This window comes from Salarias fasciatus, chromosome 5 (assembly GCF_902148845.1).
Source record: "Salarias fasciatus chromosome 5, fSalaFa1.1, whole genome shotgun sequence".
Taxonomy (NCBI): Eukaryota; Metazoa; Chordata; class Actinopteri; order Blenniiformes; family Blenniidae; genus Salarias; species Salarias fasciatus.
This window is the reverse complement of record NC_043749.1, coordinates 22,565,804-22,585,574: the sequence shown is the minus strand read 5'-3', so window position 1 is coordinate 22,585,574 and position 19,771 is coordinate 22,565,804. Positions and strand designations below refer to the sequence as shown.

General features: G+C 40.8%; 2 protein-coding genes and 1 pseudogene across 2 annotated transcripts; all 3 read left to right on the top strand.

Moving 5' to 3' along the window:
* Positions 1-4,837: 4,837 nt before the first annotated feature.
* Positions 4,838-5,363, top strand: LOC115388065 (transcription factor HES-5-like; annotated as a pseudogene).
* A 4,094-nt stretch (positions 5,364-9,457) lies between these two features.
* LOC115388058 (transcription factor HES-5-like) lies at positions 9,458-10,017 on the top strand. The gene is made up of 2 exons (XM_030090995.1): positions 9,458-9,552; positions 9,660-10,017. Exons 1-2 carry the CDS (start codon positions 9,490-9,492, stop codon positions 9,990-9,992), a joined length of 396 nt encoding a protein of 131 aa, XP_029946855.1. The 5' UTR covers positions 9,458-9,489; the 3' UTR covers positions 9,993-10,017.
* Positions 10,018-13,828: 3,811 nt separating this feature from the next.
* Positions 13,829-14,355, top strand: LOC115388062 (transcription factor HES-5-like). The gene is made up of 2 exons (XM_030090999.1): positions 13,829-13,915; positions 14,023-14,355. The coding sequence occupies exons 1-2, from the start codon at positions 13,853-13,855 to the stop codon at positions 14,353-14,355; spliced, it is 396 nt and encodes a 131-aa protein (XP_029946859.1). The 5' UTR covers positions 13,829-13,852.
* The last annotated feature ends 5,416 nt before the right edge of the window (positions 14,356-19,771 follow it).

Below are 19,771 nucleotides of genomic sequence, written 5' to 3'. Positions count from 1 at the left end.
TCCAATTTGATTGCATGAGCAATCTGCCTCAAAAGATACTATTGTATCATCTGTTATTGATCACTGGGGTCAAATGTTCAAAAATCTTTTTTTTGAACAAACTCTTAGATTGAACTCTGTGTCCTTTTTATGACTCGTGCTACTGAAACCTGATCTGTTGTAGGATCCAAAAGTGAATTCTTCCTTGTGAAACATTTGCTTCATAGTAACAAGTTTTATTACCTTGAAGCTTCACTGTGTATTGAACACAGTATTATAGTCATATTTGTGACTCGTTAACTATTATTGATCATACTGATGAAAAAAGCCTTTCTCTGTCCATTTTAGGGCATTTAGTCAAAGTGAAATTGGTTTTATTGTCAATGATCAATGAAACTGATCTGTTTTAAGAGCTATGTTTCTTTTTTTAAAAAATGTTTCTGTAATGTCACACTGTCACTGTTTCTTTGTGGCTGTACATTTCGCTTGTGTTTACTGATGAAACTCCAGTTTCTTATAAACAACATGATGTTTTGAGGTCATACTCAGTTTGTCTTATAACGTTCAAATGAATTATTTATCTCTATTTGGAGAAAAAGTTGAATAACTGTGTTTAATATGGTCAAATACAGTAAATTGTCTCTTATAGAGACGGTTGTGCCTTCACTCTCTCAGAGTACAGAGTGTCTTGTTACAGTCTACAAGTTGTTGTTGTGATGTATCATCACCTGTTGTTGAACATTGTTTCAATCAATGTGGATCATTGTACTTTGTTAAATTCAATAAATACTATCTGCTGAATATATTTAGCTATTTGCTCAGATGTTTGACTGACAGCCTTCTGTCATGTGCAGAAGTATTCAGATGACACTGCAATTGTGGCATGTGTGAAGGGTAGGGATGAAAAAGAGTACAGGGAGCTCATCACAGGATTCACCACCTGGAGCAGGGACAATGGTCTTATTCTGAACACCTCTAAGACGAAGGAGTTGATCATTGACTTTGGCAGGAAGCCCTCTCATCAACCAGTCATCATCGACGGAGAGAGTATTGAGGTTGTTCACACCAACAAATACTTGGGTGTGCACCTTGACCACAAACTGGACTGGTCAGAGCAGGCCCGGGCCCTGTATAAGAAAGGTCAGAGCAGGCTGTTTTTCCTGAGGAGACTTAAATCCTTTGACGTGTGTGGTGACATGCTGTACATTTTCTACCAGTCTGTTGTTGCAAGTGCTGTTCTCTTTGGGGTTGTCTGTTGGGGTGGCAGTATGAAAAAAAGAGACAGCAATCAGCTGGACAGACTGATCAGGAGGTGTGCGTCTGTGAGGTGGAGGAAGGTGGACTCTGTTGGAGCAGTCTTGGAGAGGAGGATGGGGGCTCTAATGCAGAGTATCTTGAGGAACCCCAAACATCCACTGCACGACACAGTTGCAGCTCAATAAAGTGACCAGAGTCACAGGCTCCTGTCACTGCGCTGCAGAACTGAGTGCTTCAAGAGGTCGTTCATTCCCTCAGCAATCAGGCTGTATAACAGATGTGCCTGAGCCAAACTCAGTACACTACGAGCATTTTCATTGTACTGTTGTTAGTTATTACTTGCGTGTGAATGATTTGTGTGCTGCTGGACACCTGAATTTCTCCCTTGGGAGATTAATAAAGTTTTTATCTATCTATCTATCTATCTATCTATCTATCTATCTATCTATCTATCTATCTATCTTCTTTCTTGGTAACATATATTATTCCCCTTAATTCTTCACACGAATCATTACAAACTACAAAACAGCAAGTAGATCACAAACAAAATTATCATTCTTAATCCTGTCCATTTTGCTTATTCCCAATGAAAACATCAAAAATCCTGAAGTCCAGCTCCTCCAGTTCGGCCTCCTTTGTTTTGGCCAGTTGCACTGTCTCTAAATCAAAACAGCAAATAGCTTTTTGCACTAAATGGCCCAAACAGGAAATTGCAAAATGAGTTTGATTGTGTGAGAATTCAAAACATACACTTTAATGTTTCTCTTAAGTATGTAATATGATGCACAATGAGAAACACTTCTATTGATCCTCCAGTGAAAGGACAGAGTGTGGAACACCAGAGAACAGTCACTCACAGAGCCGCCGAGGGACAGGAGATCCAGTCCTTTACTCTGAAGCGACTCTGGCTCTAAAATTCATTGCACTTTGACAGGGACCAACTGGAGACGCAGCTAGAAGTGATCAGAGAAGTCTTCAGCAGCTCTCCCGGTAACACCGCACAGGACATAGCTGCCAATATGTCTAAACTCCATCCACAAACGAGGGCTGTTTTCAAAAAAGTCAAAAACCTCATCTATGCCTATGCCTCCCTATCTCAGCTACATCATCAGAGAGAACATTTTCCACTCTGCACCGCCTGAAGACATGGTTACGGACAACTATGACACAAAAGAGACTGATGCACCTTGCTCTCATGCATGTCCATGGAGATATTTTGGACAGTGTGGACATTGGCAGCCTAATGAGGAGCTTCATCAGCGCCAACCCAGAGAGGGAGGCCACATTTGGAGTTGTGTGATGCAGGCCGCAGGACAGTTGTTCAAATGCTGCCGCCACGCAGCGAGCCTTTGCGCTCTGTGTTCAGCACCACAGTTACATGGACAGCTGTGGCAAATTGTTGTCAAGATGATCAGCACCATGGACAGTTACACTGGCTCTGACTCACTGTGGGGAGTTGCTAGTCAAGTGCAGCACTGAGCTTTTTTTTTCTCAGCACCGCTATGGAGCTGACGTTTTCACAAAGGGAGCAAACAAGACAACGAGAAGACAAGACTTACTCTCAGGGGCTATAGACAGGCTGAGGACACAGTTGATGGTTGAAAAACTATTCTAAAGAGAATTCTGCATAGCATGGAACATTCAAGTTGGTGCACATTAAAAATATCTCCTACACAAGCAAAGACGCTCCATGTCTCAGAGCGAGAATAAACTCCTTACTCACTCTTCCACGATTCAGAAAATGATGAAGAAACAGGTGAGCGGAGTAGGAAACCTCGGATAACAACAGCAACAAACCAGGGCGACATGGGGCAGGTAGCGGGTCCCACAGTGAAGTCTCGGGCTGCGGCCTCCAACCAATGAGCGGCCCGGTCCTCCAACGAATCCTCATCTCTCCCGATCCTCAAGTGAAAGCGGCGGCTGGCGTTAATAACTAAACTTTCCTGTCGGTAACTCAGATGAAACCTCCATTTTTTAATGTTCACACTCAAAACACGTTTTCACAAAGCAAGCTACAACTGACGCAGGTAACCAGGCTGCACGTAGCTAAAGTTTCCTCTGGTTTTACTGGATTGCAATTAACCTCGCTCCTCCGTCGCAATCACACGTGCCTCTCCTCCAGCTGTTGGCTTTTTCTGCTCTTCTCTAAACCTTCAAAGAAGCCTCCTGATTGGATGCAGTACCTCAGATCAATGACGCAATTGCATTTGCTAATTAAACAGAGCAATGCTTTCTGGGAAAATTATATAAAGCAAAAGGTTGTTCTTTTTTTTATTTGTGTATTTCTTGATGTAGTCTAAAGAATGAACAGAGAATAGACACTGGCAATGGGAAGAATTGTGCTGCTGATGGGCAGCTCTGTCCCATGATGGGTTCGAGTTTAGGAATAAAGTCACGTTCTGTGCAACTCGAAAGTCCATTATTCAAGCCAAATAAAAAAAAAAAGTGGAAAATTTGGGTGAGAAACACTGCTTGGGTCAGACAGAATCTCAATCCTTAAATCACATTGCATGAGTACGCCTGTTTTATCCTAGTGAACAACGTGTGGGGAAACTCTGGAGAGCAAAAATAACTGTCAAAGAAATCGACTTCACCAGCAGCCCTTTATTTCCCAAAGATATTTGGCACACTTCAGGAAACAGCTGCCTCCCAACTAAACTTCCAATTTCACTTGCATTCTGTTTAATGGTCAAAACTGTGAGTATGACTCAGCCCTCAGACTTCATTGACAGTATCTTGACAAACATTTTAATGGTTTTTGTAGAAATTTTACAATTTTTTTTTCAAATTTTCAAAAAAATTCAGAGTCAGCCAATAGGATTGTTTCCCTCCAGATGGTTGGTGATGTAATGCTCTTTTACTACAACCACACACAGCCAGCATCTGTCACTCAAGTCCTTTTGTGGATCATTGACCACAGCACAGCGAGGAAGTGTGGGAAACGGACATCAACCAGCTACTCACAGCAACTAGGAGACACGTGTCAGATGACATGAGAGCATCTGGACGGCAGCACGATGATTGTCTGTCTGCTGTGAAGACTGAAGTAATTCCACAGCCTGAGTTCTTATGCTATTAACAAGAAAGAAAACTTTCACACAAAATAATGATTAAATGAGGTTGTTTCTGATAAAAAAAAAAATTGAAATTGATATTTTCAATGAATTTCATGTACGATGGATGAAAAATTGTTTCCTCTTCATCACAGTTAAACTTTTACTTGAATCTCATATTTTGCTGTATAATGTACATGTTAATCTCTCATTTGTGGGATAACGAAAGTGTGTTCAGTCAAAATCATTGATCTGAGCATCAAACAGCAGATCTGTTCTCTCTACAGGGTCACCACTTTCTCAGATTCATACAGAGCACTCAGTCTCTATCCAGTCCTCCACCTGTTCCCCTGAGATCTCTCTATTGTCCCCAGAGCATTAAAGGCAGCATGTTGCTGCTCCACATGGCTCATTGTCTCAACGAGCTCTCTGATTGGTCCAGACTGTGGGAAACATCCACCAGAGTCAGACCCACACATTCATATGGAGATGCAGGAGTATAAATAGGAGGGATGCAGCCAGCACACTTCAGATTCTCTCTTCAGAGACCTCAACAGCACAGAGATCCAAACATGGCTCCTACAATCACTGCAGCGATCACCAACTCTCAGGACCTTCTCTCTCTCAACCACAAGGTAAACTGAAGATTCAGCAACTTTCAATCAACTATCACACATGTGCTGCTTTCTTGGTGTTTTGCTGCTCAACAAGTTAATAACTGACTCTGTCCTTGTTTCTGCAGATCAGAAAACCTCTGGTGGAGAAGCTGCGCAGAGAGAGAATCAACAGCAGCATTGAGCAGCTCAAGTCTCTCCTGGGTCCAGACTTCCTCAAACAGCAGTCAGACTCCAAGCTGGAGAAAGCAGACATCCTGGAGATGACAGTTTGCTTCCTGACACAGCTGCAGCAGCAGAACCAGCAGCACAGGAAACTGATCAACCACTTCAACAAGCTGCAGTCGTCCTCTGATCTCAACCTGAGAGAGGCTGACTTCTCTCCTCTGAGCTCCACAGTCCAGACCAGCAGCACCGAAGACAAGAGTCCAGCCTGCAGTGCCTCTGGAGGCCCTGGTAGACACCTACACACTGAAGACGCCGCAAACTCACCAGACCATATTGGTCAAAGATCTCTGGACTGAATCAAGTCACATTTTATGGACTTGTTCTCTGCTTTGGCAGAGTTTGCAATATAATATTTCCTGAGGAAATCATTGCCAAAATATCTTTCGAATCAAGAAAGAACATCTTTCTTTTGTCGTGCACGTTGTGTGAATCCAATTTGATTGCATGAGCAATCTGCCTCAAAAGATACTATTGTATCATCTGTTATTGATCACTGTGGTCAAATATTCAAATGTATTTTGAAGGACAAACTCTTAGATTGAACTCTGTGTCCTTTTTATGACTTGTGCTACTGAAACCTGATCTGTTGTAGGATCCAAATGTTAATTGTTCCTTGTGAAACATTTGCTTCATAGTAACAAGTTTTATTACCTTGAAGCTTCACTGTGTATTGAACACAGTATTACAGTCATATTTGTGACTCGTTAACTATTATTGATCATACTGATGAAAAAAGCCTTTCTCTGTCCATTTTAGGGCATTTAGTGAAAGTGAAATTGGTTTTATTGTCACTGATCAATGAAACGGATCTGTTTTAAGATTTATTTTTGTCTTGTTTTTTTAAATGTTTTAAATGTTTCTATAATGTCACACTGTCACTGTTTCTTTGTGGCTGTAAATTTTGTGTTTGTTCACTGATGAAACTCCAGTTTCTCATAAACAACATGATCTCTTTTGAGGTCATACTAAGTTTGTCTTATGACTTTTACATGACTAATTTACCTCCATTTGGAGAAAAAGTTGAATAACTGTGTTTAATATGGTCAAATACAGTAAATTGTCTCTTATAGAGACGGTTGTTCCTTCACTCTCTCAGAGTACAGAGTGTCTTGTTACAGTCTACAAGTTGTTGTTGTGATGTATCATCACCTGTTGTTGAACATTGTTTCAATCAATGTGGCTCTTTGCACTTTGTTCAAATGAATAAAAAACACTTTCTGCTGAATATATTTTGCTCCTTGCTCAGATGTTTGATTGACAACCTTCTTTCAACACACAATATACAACATAATATACAGTATAATAGTCAACAATAATATACAACATATATTATTCCATTTAATTCTTCACACAAATGATGACAAACTACAACAGAGAAAGTAGATCACAAGAAGTCACTTTTCATATTTATATTTTAAGACTTCTGAAGAAGAGAGTTAATGGATTTTATGTCACTCTGTGTAAAAGAGTAAAATAATGTATATACTGCACATAAAAAAGGAAAAACTGAAATTGAAGTTTCTTTTTTGATCAAGAACTTTGTTAGAATTCTCCTATTGAGATGTTTGTGTTTGTTAAGTGTGTAAGAGTAATCATTTTCCTCTGGGAAGACGTTTCTCATTGCGACAAATGCGATGCATAATCAGACACACTTCTTTTGTTCCTCCAATGAAAGCAGTGAAAGGACAGAGTGTGGGAAAGCAGAGAGAAGTCACTCACAGAGCCGCAGAGGGACAACAGATCCAGACCTTTGCCCTGGAGGGATGCTGGTTATGAGGAAGCAAGGCTCCCAGCAGGGTGACGTCTTTGAAAATGCCACGCTGCAAGATTCTGTCTTCAAAGGAAACAAACAAAGTATTGAAGGTTTTAAATGTCGCATGCTCTGATAAACTTCAGAGGGAGAACACTTTGGGACTTTTCTCATCCAAAACTGTTGTTTGATCCACTTGATTCAAGTGAAATGAGAATCATTTGGAGGAGACCAACAGCAGCAACAAGTTTAATCTAATATGCTAACTATAAAATGTATATCCATAATTTTAATAAGAATTTAAAGGTGCCTTAAGGAGTTTGCACGTTTTATGCGAAACATCGCCCCCTGCAGGCCTTGGGTGTAATGCAGCTTAGTGAAAACTCGTCCCTGTGGCTCGCGTGCACGGAAGAGGGGAACTCCATCTTCGCTCGTTTAGAAGCACTCAAGTAAGATTTAAGTTTCTTTTACCTGGTGGAGTCTGTGCTGGAGTTGTGGCAGTGCCAGAAGCCAGTCTTTTCTTAATTTCTGGAAGCTCCTGCTCAGTTGTTGCTCACTAAGCATCTGGCGGAGTAATGGCGGACAAAACGAAACTGAACAAGCCGGAGCGCACATTACATCATTCCTTTCAATTTCTCCCCAAAAAAATTCTGGTGCCGGACCGGCACTGCAACTTTCAAGTGACAATTTGGCGCTGTTAGAGGTACTTGTAATGAATATGTCAGGGCACATTGTACACATTATTAAAAATGTGTAACATATTTATGGTGGAAAATAAGTATTTTTAAGGTTGTAAAACTCCTTAATGCACCTTTAATACATAAAATTGTATTGTCAAACAATAATTTTAATTTCATTTGACCAAGAATTTTTTTCAGTCGTATAATGGTACACTTGTACAGCAGATCAAGATTGCTCATATGCTGTATTCCGAACTGATTGAGATTGATTCAGAAAAAAATTTGAATCTGCAGAAGAGACCTGAAGCCTGACTTAAGCATTTTTTTCCATAAAAACTCCACCTCCAAACACATGACAGACAATACTGCAAAGTGTAATTTACAGTCACTGACTGTGTTTGATGTGTAAGAATCCCAGATGACTCAGTCAAGAGGCCATAGACGACTTTAAAAATCCACTTTTTCGTTAATTGGAGCACTGGAAGATTTCTACATGTATTGATTACATGTCAGTTGTTGCAGTATTTCTTGTTAATGGGCCAATAAGTTGAGATAACTTTATCATTGTCTGTTCCAAATGGACAAAGTGTGGGGAAACCCTGGAGAGAAGTTACAATAGTTAATGAGAAGCAGTCCACCAGCAGCAGCTCCTCCCCAGAGGGATTTGGCACACTTCAGAAGACAGCTGCCTCCAAGAAACTCCCAGCCCCACAGTCTGGATTCATTTCAAGGTTTGGAAGAAGTTGTGGCCACGACAAGAAAAACATTATTTCTGTAAATAAACATAAAATGAACACATCACAAGAAAAGAAATGTAATATTTGAGTTTTTTGAATGACAGATTGAATATTTCAACATTGTCAGAATCAGCCAATAGGATCGTTTCCCTCCAGATGGTTGGTGATGTAATGCTCTTTTACTACAACCACACACAGCCAGCATCTGTCACTGAAGTCCTTTTGTGGATCATTGACCACAGCACAGCGAGGAAGTGTGGGAAACGGACATCAACCAGCTACTCACAGCAACTAGGAGACACGTGTCAGATGACATGAGAGCATCTGGACGGCAGCACGATGATTGTCTGTCTGCTGTGAAGACTGAAGTAACTCCACAGCCTGAGTTGTTATGCTATTAACAATAAAGCAAACTCTCTCAGAAAATAATGATTAAATGAGGTTGTTTCTGATAAAAAATATAATTGAAATTGATATTTTTAATGAATTTCATGTGTGATGGATGAAAAATTGTTTCCTCTTCATCACAATTAAACTTTTTCTTGAATATCATATTTTGCTGTATAATATACATGTCAATCTCTCTTGTGTTTGGAGGGATGCCGGGTTCCTCAATTAGCAGACCGCGGTCCGGTCACCTTGCTGCGGACCCAGGGCAAATGTATGAAAAAAAGAAAAAAAGAAAAAAAAAACCCTTTAAACGCTCCATGTTCTGTGTGAGCACCGTTCTGCGCCACCCCGCTCTGTGGCGCGTTCCGTTGCACCACACTGCTCGGCACTACTCGGCATCCCTCGGTATCGCCCCCGCCCCCGCTCCCACAGGGCACTGAAGCCCGGACCCATGCTTGTATGTAAAAAACAAATGTTGACCTTCAAGATTTGTATTTGAGGACCCCTGCTCTACAGGGTCGCCACTTTCTCAGATTCATACAGAGTACTCAGTCTCTATCCAGTCCTCCACCTGTTCCCCTGAGATCTCTCTATTGTCCCCAGCGCATTAAAGGCAGCATGTTGCTGCTCCACATGGCTCATTGTCTCAACGAGCTCTCTGATTGGTCCAGACTGTGGGAAACATCCACCAGAGTCAGACCCACACATTCACATGGAGATGCAGGAGTATAAATAGGAGGGATGCAACCAGCACACTTCAGATTCTCTCTTCAGAGACCTCAACAGCACAGAGATCCAAACATGGCTCCTACAATCACTGCAGCGATCACCAACTCTCAGGACCTTCTCTCTCTCAACCACAAGGTAAACTGAAGATTCAGCAACTTTCAATCAACTATCACACATGTGCTTCTTTCTTGGTGTTTTGCTGCTCAACAAGTTAATAACTGACTCTGTCCTTGTTTCTGCAGATCAGAAAACCTCTGGTGGAGAAGCTGCGCAGAGAGAGAATCAACAGCAGCATCGAGCAGCTCAAGTCTCTCCTGGGTCCAGACTTCCTCAAACAGCAGCCAGACTCCAAGCTGGAGAAAGCAGACATCCTGGAGATGACAGTTTGCTTCCTGACACAGCTGCAGCAGCAGAACCAGCAGCACAGGAAACTGATCAACCACTTCAACAAGCTGCAGTCGTCCTCTGATCTCAACCTGAGAGAGGCTGACTTCTCTCCTCTGAGCTCCACAGTCCAGACCAGCAGCACCAAAGACAAGAGTCCAGCCTGCAGCGCCCTCTGGAGGCCCTGGTAGACACCTACACACTGAAGATGCTGCAGACAAACTCACCAGAACATATTGGTCAAAGATCTCTGGACTGAATTAAGTCACATTTTATGGACTTGGTTGTCTGCTTTGGCAGTTTGCAATATAATATTTCCTGAGGAAATTATTGCCAAAATATCTTTCAAATCACAAAACAAGAGATTTTTTTTGTCATGCATGTTGTGTGAATCCAATTTGATTGCATGAGCAATCTGCCTCAAAAGATACTATTGTATCATCTGTTATTGATCACTGTGGTCAAATATTCAAATGTCTTTTTTGGACAAACTCTTAGATTGAACTCTGTGTCCTTTTTATGACTCGTGCTACTGAAACCTGATCTGTTGTAGGATCCAAAAGTGAATTCTTCCCTGTGAAACATTTGCTTCATCGTAACAAGTTTTATTACCTTGAAGCTTCACTGTGTATTGAACACAGTATTACAGTCATATTTGTGACTCGTTAACTATTATTGATCATACTGATGAAAAAAGCCTTTCTCTGTCCATTTTAGGGCATTTAGTGAAAGTGAAATTGGTTTTATTGTCAATGATCAATGAAACGGATCTGTTTTAAGATCTATGTTTGTCTTGTTTTTTATGTTTCTGTAATGTCACACTGTCACTGTTTCTTTGTGGCTATACATTTCGCTTGTGTTTACTGATGAAACTCCAGTTTCTTTTAACAACATGATCTGTTTTGAGGTCATACTAACTTTGTCTTATAACGTTCAAATGAATTATTTATCTCCATTTGGATAAAAAGTTGAATAACTGTGTTTAATATGGTCAAATACAGTAAATTGTCTCTTATATAGACGCCTGTTCCTTCACTCTCTGAGTACAGAGTGTCTTCTTACAGTCTACAAGTTGTTGTTCTGATGTATCATCACCTGTTGTTGAACATTGTTTCAATCAATGTGGATCATTGTACTTTGTTCAATTCAATAAATACTATCTGCTGAATATATTTAGCTATTTGCTCAGATGTCTGACTGACAGCATTCTTTCTTGGTAACATATATTATTCCCCTTAATTCTTCACACGAATCATTACAAACTCCAAAACAGAAAGTTGATCACAAACAAAATTATCATTCTTAATCCTGTCCATTCTGCTTATTCCCAATGAAAACATCAAAAATCCTGAGCTCCGGCTCCTCCAGTTCGGCCACCTTTGTTTTGGCCAGTTGCACTGTCTCTAAATCAAAACAGCAAATAGCTTTTTGCACTAAATGGCCCAAACAGGAAATTGCAAAATGAGTTTGATTGTGTGAGAATTCAAAACATACACTTTAATGTTTCTCTTAAGTATGTAATATGATGCACAATGAGAAACACTTCTATTGATCCTCCAGTGAAAGGACAGAGTGTGGAACACCAGAGAACAGTCACTCACAGAGCCGCCGAGGGACAGGAGATCCAGTCCTTTACTCTGAAGCGACTCTGGCTCTAAAATTTATTGCACTTTGACAGGGACCAACTGGAGACGCAGCTAGAAGTGATCAGAGAAGTCTTCAGCAGCTCTCCCGGTAACACCGCACAGGACATAGCTGCCAATATGTCTAAACTCCATCCACAAACGAGGGCTGTTTTCAAAAAAGTCAAAAACCTCATCTATGCCTATGCCTCCCTATCTCAGCTACATCATCAGAGAGAACATTTTCCACTCTGCACCGCCTGAAGACATGGTTACGGACAACTATGACACAAAAGAGACTGATGCACCTTGCTCTCATGCATGTCCATGGAGATATTTTGGACAGTGTGGACATTGGCAGCCTAATGAGGAGCTTCATCAGCGCCAACCCAGAGAGGGAGGCCACATTTGGAGTTGTGTGATGCAGGCCGCAGGACAGTTGTTCAAATGCTGCCGCCACGCAGCGAGCCTTTGCGCTCTGTGTTCAGCACCACAGTTACATGGACAGCTGTGGCAAATTGTTGTCAAGATGATCAGCACCATGGACAGTTACACTGGCTCTGACTCACTGTGGGGAGTTGCTAGTCAAGTGCAGCACTGAGCTTTTTTCCTCAGCACCGCTATGGAGCTGACGTTTTCACAAAGGGAGCAAACAAGACAACGAGAAGACAAGACTTACTCTCAGGGGCTATAGACAGGCTGAGGACACATTTGATGGTTGAAAAACTTTTCTAAAGAGAATTCTGCATAGCATGGAACCTTTAAATGGTGGACATTAAACATATCTCCTACACAAGCAAAGACGCTCCATGTCTCAGAGCGAGAATAAACTCCTTACTCACTCTTCCACGATTCAGAAAATGATGAAGAAACAGGTGAGCAGAGTAGGAAACCTCGGATAACAACAGCAACAAAGCAGGGCGACATGGGGCAGGTCGCGGGTCCCACAGTGAAGTCTCGGGCTGCGGCCTCCAACCAATGAGCGGCCCGGTCCTCCAGCGAATCCTCATCTCTCCCGATCCTCAAGTGAAAGCGGCGGCTGGCGTTAATAACTAAACTTTCCTGTCGGTAACTCGGCTGAAACCTCCATTTTCTAATGTTCACACTCAAAACACGTTTTCACAAAGCTAACTACAACTGACTGCTGCTGATGGGCAGCTCTGTGCCATGATGGGTTCGAGTTTAGGAATAAAGTCACGTTCTGTGCAACTCTAAAGTCCATTATTCAAGTCAAATAAAAAAAAAAAGTGGAAAATTTGGGTGAGAAACACTGCTTGGGTCAGACAGAATCTCAATCCTTAAATCACATTGCATGAGTACGCCTGTTTTATCCTAGTGAACAACGTGTGGGGAAACTCTGGAGAGCAGAAATAACTGTCAAAGAAATCCACTCCACCAGCAGCCCTTTATTTCCCAAAGGGATTTGGCACACTTCAGGAAACAGCTGCCTCCCAACTAAACTTCCAATTTCACTTACATTCTGTTTAATGGTCAAAACTGTGACTATGACTCAGCCCTCAGACTTCATTGACAGTATCTTGACAAACATTTTAATGGTTTTTGTAGAAATTTTACTCTTTTTTTTTTTTAAATTTCAAAAAAATTCAGAGTCAGCCAATAGGATCGTTTCCCTCCAGATGGTTGGTGATGTAATGCTCTTTTACTACAACCACACACAGCCAGCACCTGTCACTGAAGTCCTTTTGTGGATCATTGACCACAGCACAGCGAGGAAGTGTGGGAAACGGACATGAACCAGCTACTCACAGCAACGAGGAGGCACGTGTCAGATGACATGAGAGCATCTGGACGGCAGCATGAAGATTGTCTGTCTGCTGTGAAGACTGAAGTAATTCCACAGCCTGAGTTTTTATGCTATTAACAAGAAAGAAAACTTTCACACAAAATAATGATTAAATGAGGTTGTTTCTGATAAAATAAAATAATTGAAATTGATATTTTCAATGAATTTCACGTACGATGGATGAAAAATTGTTTCCTCTTCATCACAGTTAAACTTTTACTTGAATCTCATATTTTGCTGTATAATGTACATGTTAATCTCTCATTTGTGGGATAACGAAAGTGTGTTCAGTCAAAATCATTGATCTGAGCATCAAACAGCAGATCTGTTCTCTCTACAGGGTCACCACTTTCTCAGATTCATACAGAGCACTCAGTCTCTATCCAGTCCTCCACCTGTTCCCCTGAGATCTCTCTATTGTCCCCAGAGCATTAAAGGCAGCATGTTGCTGCTCCACATGGCTCATTGTCTCAACGAGCTCTCTGATTGGTCCAGACTGTGGGTAACATCCACCAGAGTCAGACCCACACATTCACATGGAGATGCAGGAGTATAAATAGGAGGGATGCAGCCAGCACACTTCAGATTCTCTCTTCAGAGACCTCAACAGCACAGAGATCCAAACATGGCTCCTACAATCACTGCAGCGATCACCAACTCTCAGGACCTTCTCTCTCTCAACCACAAGGTAAACTGAAGATTCAGCAACTTTCAATCAACTATCACACATGTGCTTCTTTCTTGGTGTTTTTCTGCTCAACAAGTTAATAACTGACTCTGTCCTTGTTTCTGCAGATCAGAAAACCTCTGGTGGAGAAGCTGCGCAGAGAGAGAATCAACAGCAGCATCGAGCAGCTCAAGTCTCTCCTGGGTCCAGACTTCCTCAAACAGCAGTCAGACTCCAAGCTGGAGAAAGCAGACATCCTGGAGATGACAGTTTGCTTCCTGACACAGCTGCAGCAGCAGAACCAGCAGCACAGGAAACTGATCAACCACTTCAACAAGCTGCAGTCGTCCTCTGATCTCAACCTGAGAGAGGCTGACTTCTCTCCTCTGAGCTCCACAGTCCAGACCAGCAGCACCAAAGACAAGAGTCCAGCCTGCAGCGCCCTCTGGAGGCCCTGGTAGACACCTACACACTGAAGACGCCGCAAACTCACCAGACCATATTGGTCAAAGATCTCTGGACTGAATCAAGTCACATTTTATGGACTTGTTCTCTGCTTTGGCAGAGTTTGCAATATAATATTTCCTGGGGAAATCATTGCCAAAATATCTTTCGAATCAAGAAAGAACATCTTTCTTTTGTCGTGCACGTTGTGTGAATCCAATTTGATTGCATGAGCAATCTGCCTCAAAAGATACTATTGTATCATCTGTTATTGATCACTGTGGTCAAATATTCAAATGTATTTTTTGGACAAACTGTTAGATTGAACTCTGTGTCCTTTTTATGACTCGTGCTACTGAAACCTGATCTGTTGTAGGATCCAAATGTTAATTGTTCCTTGTGAAACATTTGCTTCATAGTAACAAGTTTTATTACCTTGAAGCTTCACTGTGTATTGAACACAGTATTACAGTCATATTTGTGACTCGTTAACTATTATTGATCATACTGATGAAAAAAGCCTTTCTCTGTCCATTTTAGGGCATTTAGTGAAAGTGAAATTGGTTTTGATGTCACTGATTAATGAAACGGATCTGTTTTAAGATTTATGTTTGTCTTGTTTTTTTAAACGTTTTAAATGTTTCTGTAATGTCACACTGTCACTGTTTCTTTGTGGCTGTAAATTTTGTGTTTGTTCACTGATGAAACTCCAGTTTCTCATAAACAACATGATCTCTTTTGAGGTCATACTAAGTTTGTCTTATGACTTTTACATGACTAATTTACCTCCATTTGGAGAAAAAGTTGAATAACTGTGTTTAATATGGTCAAATACAGTAAATTGTCTCTTATAGAGACGGTTGTTCCTTCACTCTCTCAGAGTACAGAGTGTCTTGTTACAGTCTACAAGTTGTTGTTGTGATGTATCATCACCTGTTGTTGAGCTTCGTTTCACTGTGGCTCTTTGTACTTTGCTCACATGAATAAAAACCACTTTCTGCTGAATATATTTTGCTCCTTGCTCAGATGTTTGATTGACAACCTTCTTCCAACACATAATATGCAACATAATATATAATATACAACAATAATATAACAGAATAATATACAACTTACATTATTTCCCTTAATTCTTCACACAGATGATTACAAACTACAACACAGAAAGTAGATCACAAAGTTGTCATTCTTAATCCTGTCCATTCTGGTTAGTCCCAATGAAAACATCAATATCCTGAGCTCCGGCTCCTCCACTTCAGCCTCCTTTGTTTTGGCCAGTTGCACTGTCCCTAAAACAAAACAGCAAATAGCTTTTTGCACTAAATGGCCCAAACAGGAAATTGCAAAATGAGTTTGATTGTGTGAGAATTCAAACATACAATTTAATGTGTCTCTTAAGTGTCTAATATGATGCACAATGAGAAACACTTCTATTGATCCTCCAGTGAACCAGAGAAAAGTCACTCACAGAGCCACCGGGGGACAGGAGATCCAGTCCTTTACTCTGAAGCGACTCTGGCTCTACAGTGAGGACAGTGAAGCTGAGGAAGAGGAGACAGCATTTCCAAACATGTCAAGTGGACCATTAAAATGTGCTCTTACATTCACAAGTCATCCAGGGAGGCTGAGGCTTTCTTCTTACTCTCCTTTAATGGAAGCTCCGTCATACTGAAATTTTCTTCTGCGGTCTGAAGAGACAATTATAGACAACGAGTTTAAAACAAAAACTGCCAAGATGGAAGACTTCAAGTAGAAATGGGAAATACCGTGATGCTGCAGGAGTCGGTAGTACCCTCTGTTTCAACGCAGTAGAACATCCTCTGTTCACAGCTGAGCAGCATCTCAGGAAGCTGTCCCTGAGCTTGATCTTTGAAATTTGACCCCGAGAGGTTGGGACTTTTGGTGAACCAACACGACCCTGTCCTACCTCAGCTCAGCGGGAATAACATCTACAGCCTTCAGATGATATAAAGTTGATGGAGCCTGAAAGCCACACTGAAGATAACCACAAATTATAACAACAACATCTCACTATCAGTCACTTTCTGACTGTTTCACTAAAATGAAGAAAAGAATTAACTTGTGTGATAAAGTGGAAAGCCTCCAAACTTTCTCAGCATGCACATCCTGATCTCTGCTGCCACTGTAGAAGTATAAAGTATGCAGTCTTTATAGGGGAGAAACTGTGGGGAGAATTGCATTTTGATGGCTGGTTAACAAACTGACTCCCCCACAAATTTCGTCTTCATAAACTGCAGTAATTGTACAACGGAAAACTGGGTGAAGAGGCCACAAAGTGAACCCTAAGCCGCGCGCGTTCACTTGAAGAGGGAGTCGGATTTTTCTGGGGAGTCAGAAAACACTGCAGCACCGGCTACACCGTGAGCTCCGGCTGCTGGCTGGAGGCGGAGCAGGTAAACAAGTCAACATGACCTCGAGGGCAGCTGCTGATTGGACAGAGGGGACTCATGACTGACCAATCAGGTGCTTCTTTGTTGTTTCTTATCTTAATGAAAAACAGACGTTATTCCAATTTTTCATTGAAGTACATTTATTTAAAATAAAATAAAAAAAAAAACTTTTCATCCTTTTTTGAACTCTCAGAGAATCAAACACACTGAGCAGTCGAGTTTAAATGTTAGAAGTTGAGTTACTAAACTGAACTTGGAAATTGTTTGAAGTTGTTGCGGGTGTCATCTCAGCTCATTTTATTAATATTTTATTCAACGTGCTGGAGCCAGCAGGGACACTTTATCAGGTTATCCACAGGATTTCAACTCGAGGGTGGAAGGAATGAAGACTTTTTTTTTTTAATTTAAAATCATATTTCATTAGAATAACCTGAACAACAACAATAACAGGTTTTCTTGAAGTATGTGTGTGTGTTGCTTTGATTTCTTTCAGCAGACTTGTCGCTTTCTGTCTGCAGAATGGAATAAAAAACAAGACTTTACACACTTTCAGCACTTCGCTGAGCTCTCCGGGTCGCTTCACTGTGATCTCTGATTGGTCCAGACTGTGGGGAACAGCCACCAGAGTGAGACCCACACATTCAAACAATCACACACCTGCAGGTTCAGCAGGAAATATGGCAGAAAGTTGTTAAAGAGAGGTCCATTAATCTGAAGTCACTTTTCAAATCTATATTTAAATATTGACCAACCATTACTGGACAGGATTAAGTCACATTTAATGGACTTTCTGTCCTGTGATTTGAGAAGTCTTTATGTTTCCAATCCAGGATTTCCTGAGAAATGTTTTCTGTCGTCTTGACAAAGAAAACACTTTATTTATTGCACGAGCGACCTGTCCATAAATAGGACATCTGAATCTTCCACCATGACGATCACTCACAAATAATACAGTAGTACCTTTCAAGACACAGCCTGTTCAATAAACCGTGCATCCATTCAGTAACTCAAAAACCCCAAACTGATCAGCTGTTACATCCAAACATTCTTGTTTTCATGATAAAAGTTTACTTTGTGCTTTCGTACACCATTGTGGGGACAAAAATACATCTAAACAGTTACATAAGATATTCATTCTTTCCCTCTGAATTCCCTCTATTCATATTTTACACTTGTGTCTTTTTAATCTGTTCTTTCTTTTTCTTTCTGTTTGCACCACCAAAGCAAATTCCTTGTACAGTTTACTATACTTGGCCACTCTGTGACTTGTTTTAACATCAGACTTTAGATAATACTCTTATAAAATGGGAACTCTTTCTCCATTTGGCCACGGAAAACTTTGGAGCAGCTGCTGATTCGACATTATTTGCGTTGACATGTCATTCTTTTAACACATCCAGTGGATGGACTAATGTGAGGACCATGAAGATTTGGGGCCAGCTTGAACTAATATGGACAAATTCGGTCTTGGCAGAGTCTTGACAGTAAGAATCACCATCCCTCTTTTAATTATATTACTTGCAATAACTGGAAAACAAGATATGAAAACATTTATAGGAATGAAATAACTGTAAATCAGTACACTGAAGCAGACTCATTGTTTGCAAAAACTGCCTCTTCTGTGCATCATTTTGACATGAAAACAACCAAAGCACAGCTCAATAAAGACTTCTGAGGAAGAGATTTAATGGATTTTATGTCACTCTGTGTAATATAGAGCAAGAATGTATATACTTCACACAAAAAAGTACAAACTGAAATTGAAGTTTCTTTCTTTTTCAAGAACTTTGTTAGAAGTTTTCTATTGAGATGTTTCTGGGAAGACGTTTCTCATTGCGACAAATGCGATGCATAATCAGACACACTTCTTTTGTTCCTCCAATGAAAGCGGTGGAAGGACAGAGTGTGGGAAAGCAGAGAGAAGTCACTCACAGAGCCGCAGAGGGACAACAGATCCAGACCTTTGCCCTGGAGGGATGCTGGTTATGAGGAAGCGAGGCTCCCAGCAGGGTGACGTCTTTCAAAATGCCGCACAAGATTCTGTCTTCAAAGAAACAAACATAACATAAAGTATTGAAGGTTTTAAATGTCTCGTGCTCTGATAAACTTCAGAGGGAGAACACTTTGGGACTTTTCTCATCCAAAAATGTTATTTGATCCACTTGATTCAAGTGAAATGAGAATCGTTTGGAGGAGACCAAGAGCAGCAACAGGTTTCATCAAAAATGCAAACAATAAAATGTATATCCATCATTTCAATATGAATTTAATAAATGAAGTGGGACTGTCAAACAACATTTTTAATTCCATTTAACTAAGAATTTGTTTCAGTCGTATAATGGTACACTTGTACAGCAGATCAAGTTTGCTCATATGCTGTATTCCTAACTGATTGAGATCGATTCAGAAAAAAATTAGAATCTGCAGAGGAGACCTGAAGCCTGACTAAAGTATTTTTTTCCTGAAAAACTCAACTCCAAACACATGACAGACAATACTGCAAAGTGTAATTTACAGTCACTGACTGTGTTTGATGTGTAAGAATCCCAGATGACTCAGTCAAGAGGCCATAGACGACTTTAAAAATCCACTTTTTTGTTAATTGGAGCACTGGAAGATTTCTACATGTATTGATTACATGTCAGTTGTTGCAGTATTTCTTGTTAATGGGCCAATAAGTTGAGATAACTTCATCATTGCCTGTTCTAAATGGTCAAAGTGTGGGGAAACCCTGGAGAGAAGTTACAATAGTTAATGAGAAGCAGTCCACCAGCAGCAGCTCCTCCCCAGAGGGATTTGGCACACTTCAGAAGACAGCTGCCTCCAAGAAACTCCCAGCCCCACAGTCTGGATTCATTTCAAGGTTTGGAAGAAGTTGTGGCCACGACAAGAGAATCATTATTTCTGTAAATAAACAAAAAATGAACACATCACAAGGAAAGAAATGTAATATTTGAGTATTTGAATGACAGATTGAATATTTCAACATTGTCAGAATCAGCCAATAGGATCGTTTCCCTCC

Bases quoted from the DNA above. Each gene is read 5' to 3' on its own strand.
- LOC115388062 (XM_030090999.1), top strand. From the start codon at position 13,853: ATGGCTCCTACAATCACTGCAGCGATCACCAACTCTCAGGACCTTCTC. The intron at 13,916-14,022 runs GTAAACTGAAGA...TTGTTTCTGCAG, and splicing joins TTCTCTCTCTCAACCACAAG to ATCAGAAAACCTCTGGTGGA.
- LOC115388058 (XM_030090995.1), top strand. From the start codon at position 9,490: ATGGCTCCTACAATCACTGCAGCGATCACCAACTCTCAGGACCTTCTC. The intron at 9,553-9,659 runs GTAAACTGAAGA...TTGTTTCTGCAG, and splicing joins TTCTCTCTCTCAACCACAAG to ATCAGAAAACCTCTGGTGGA.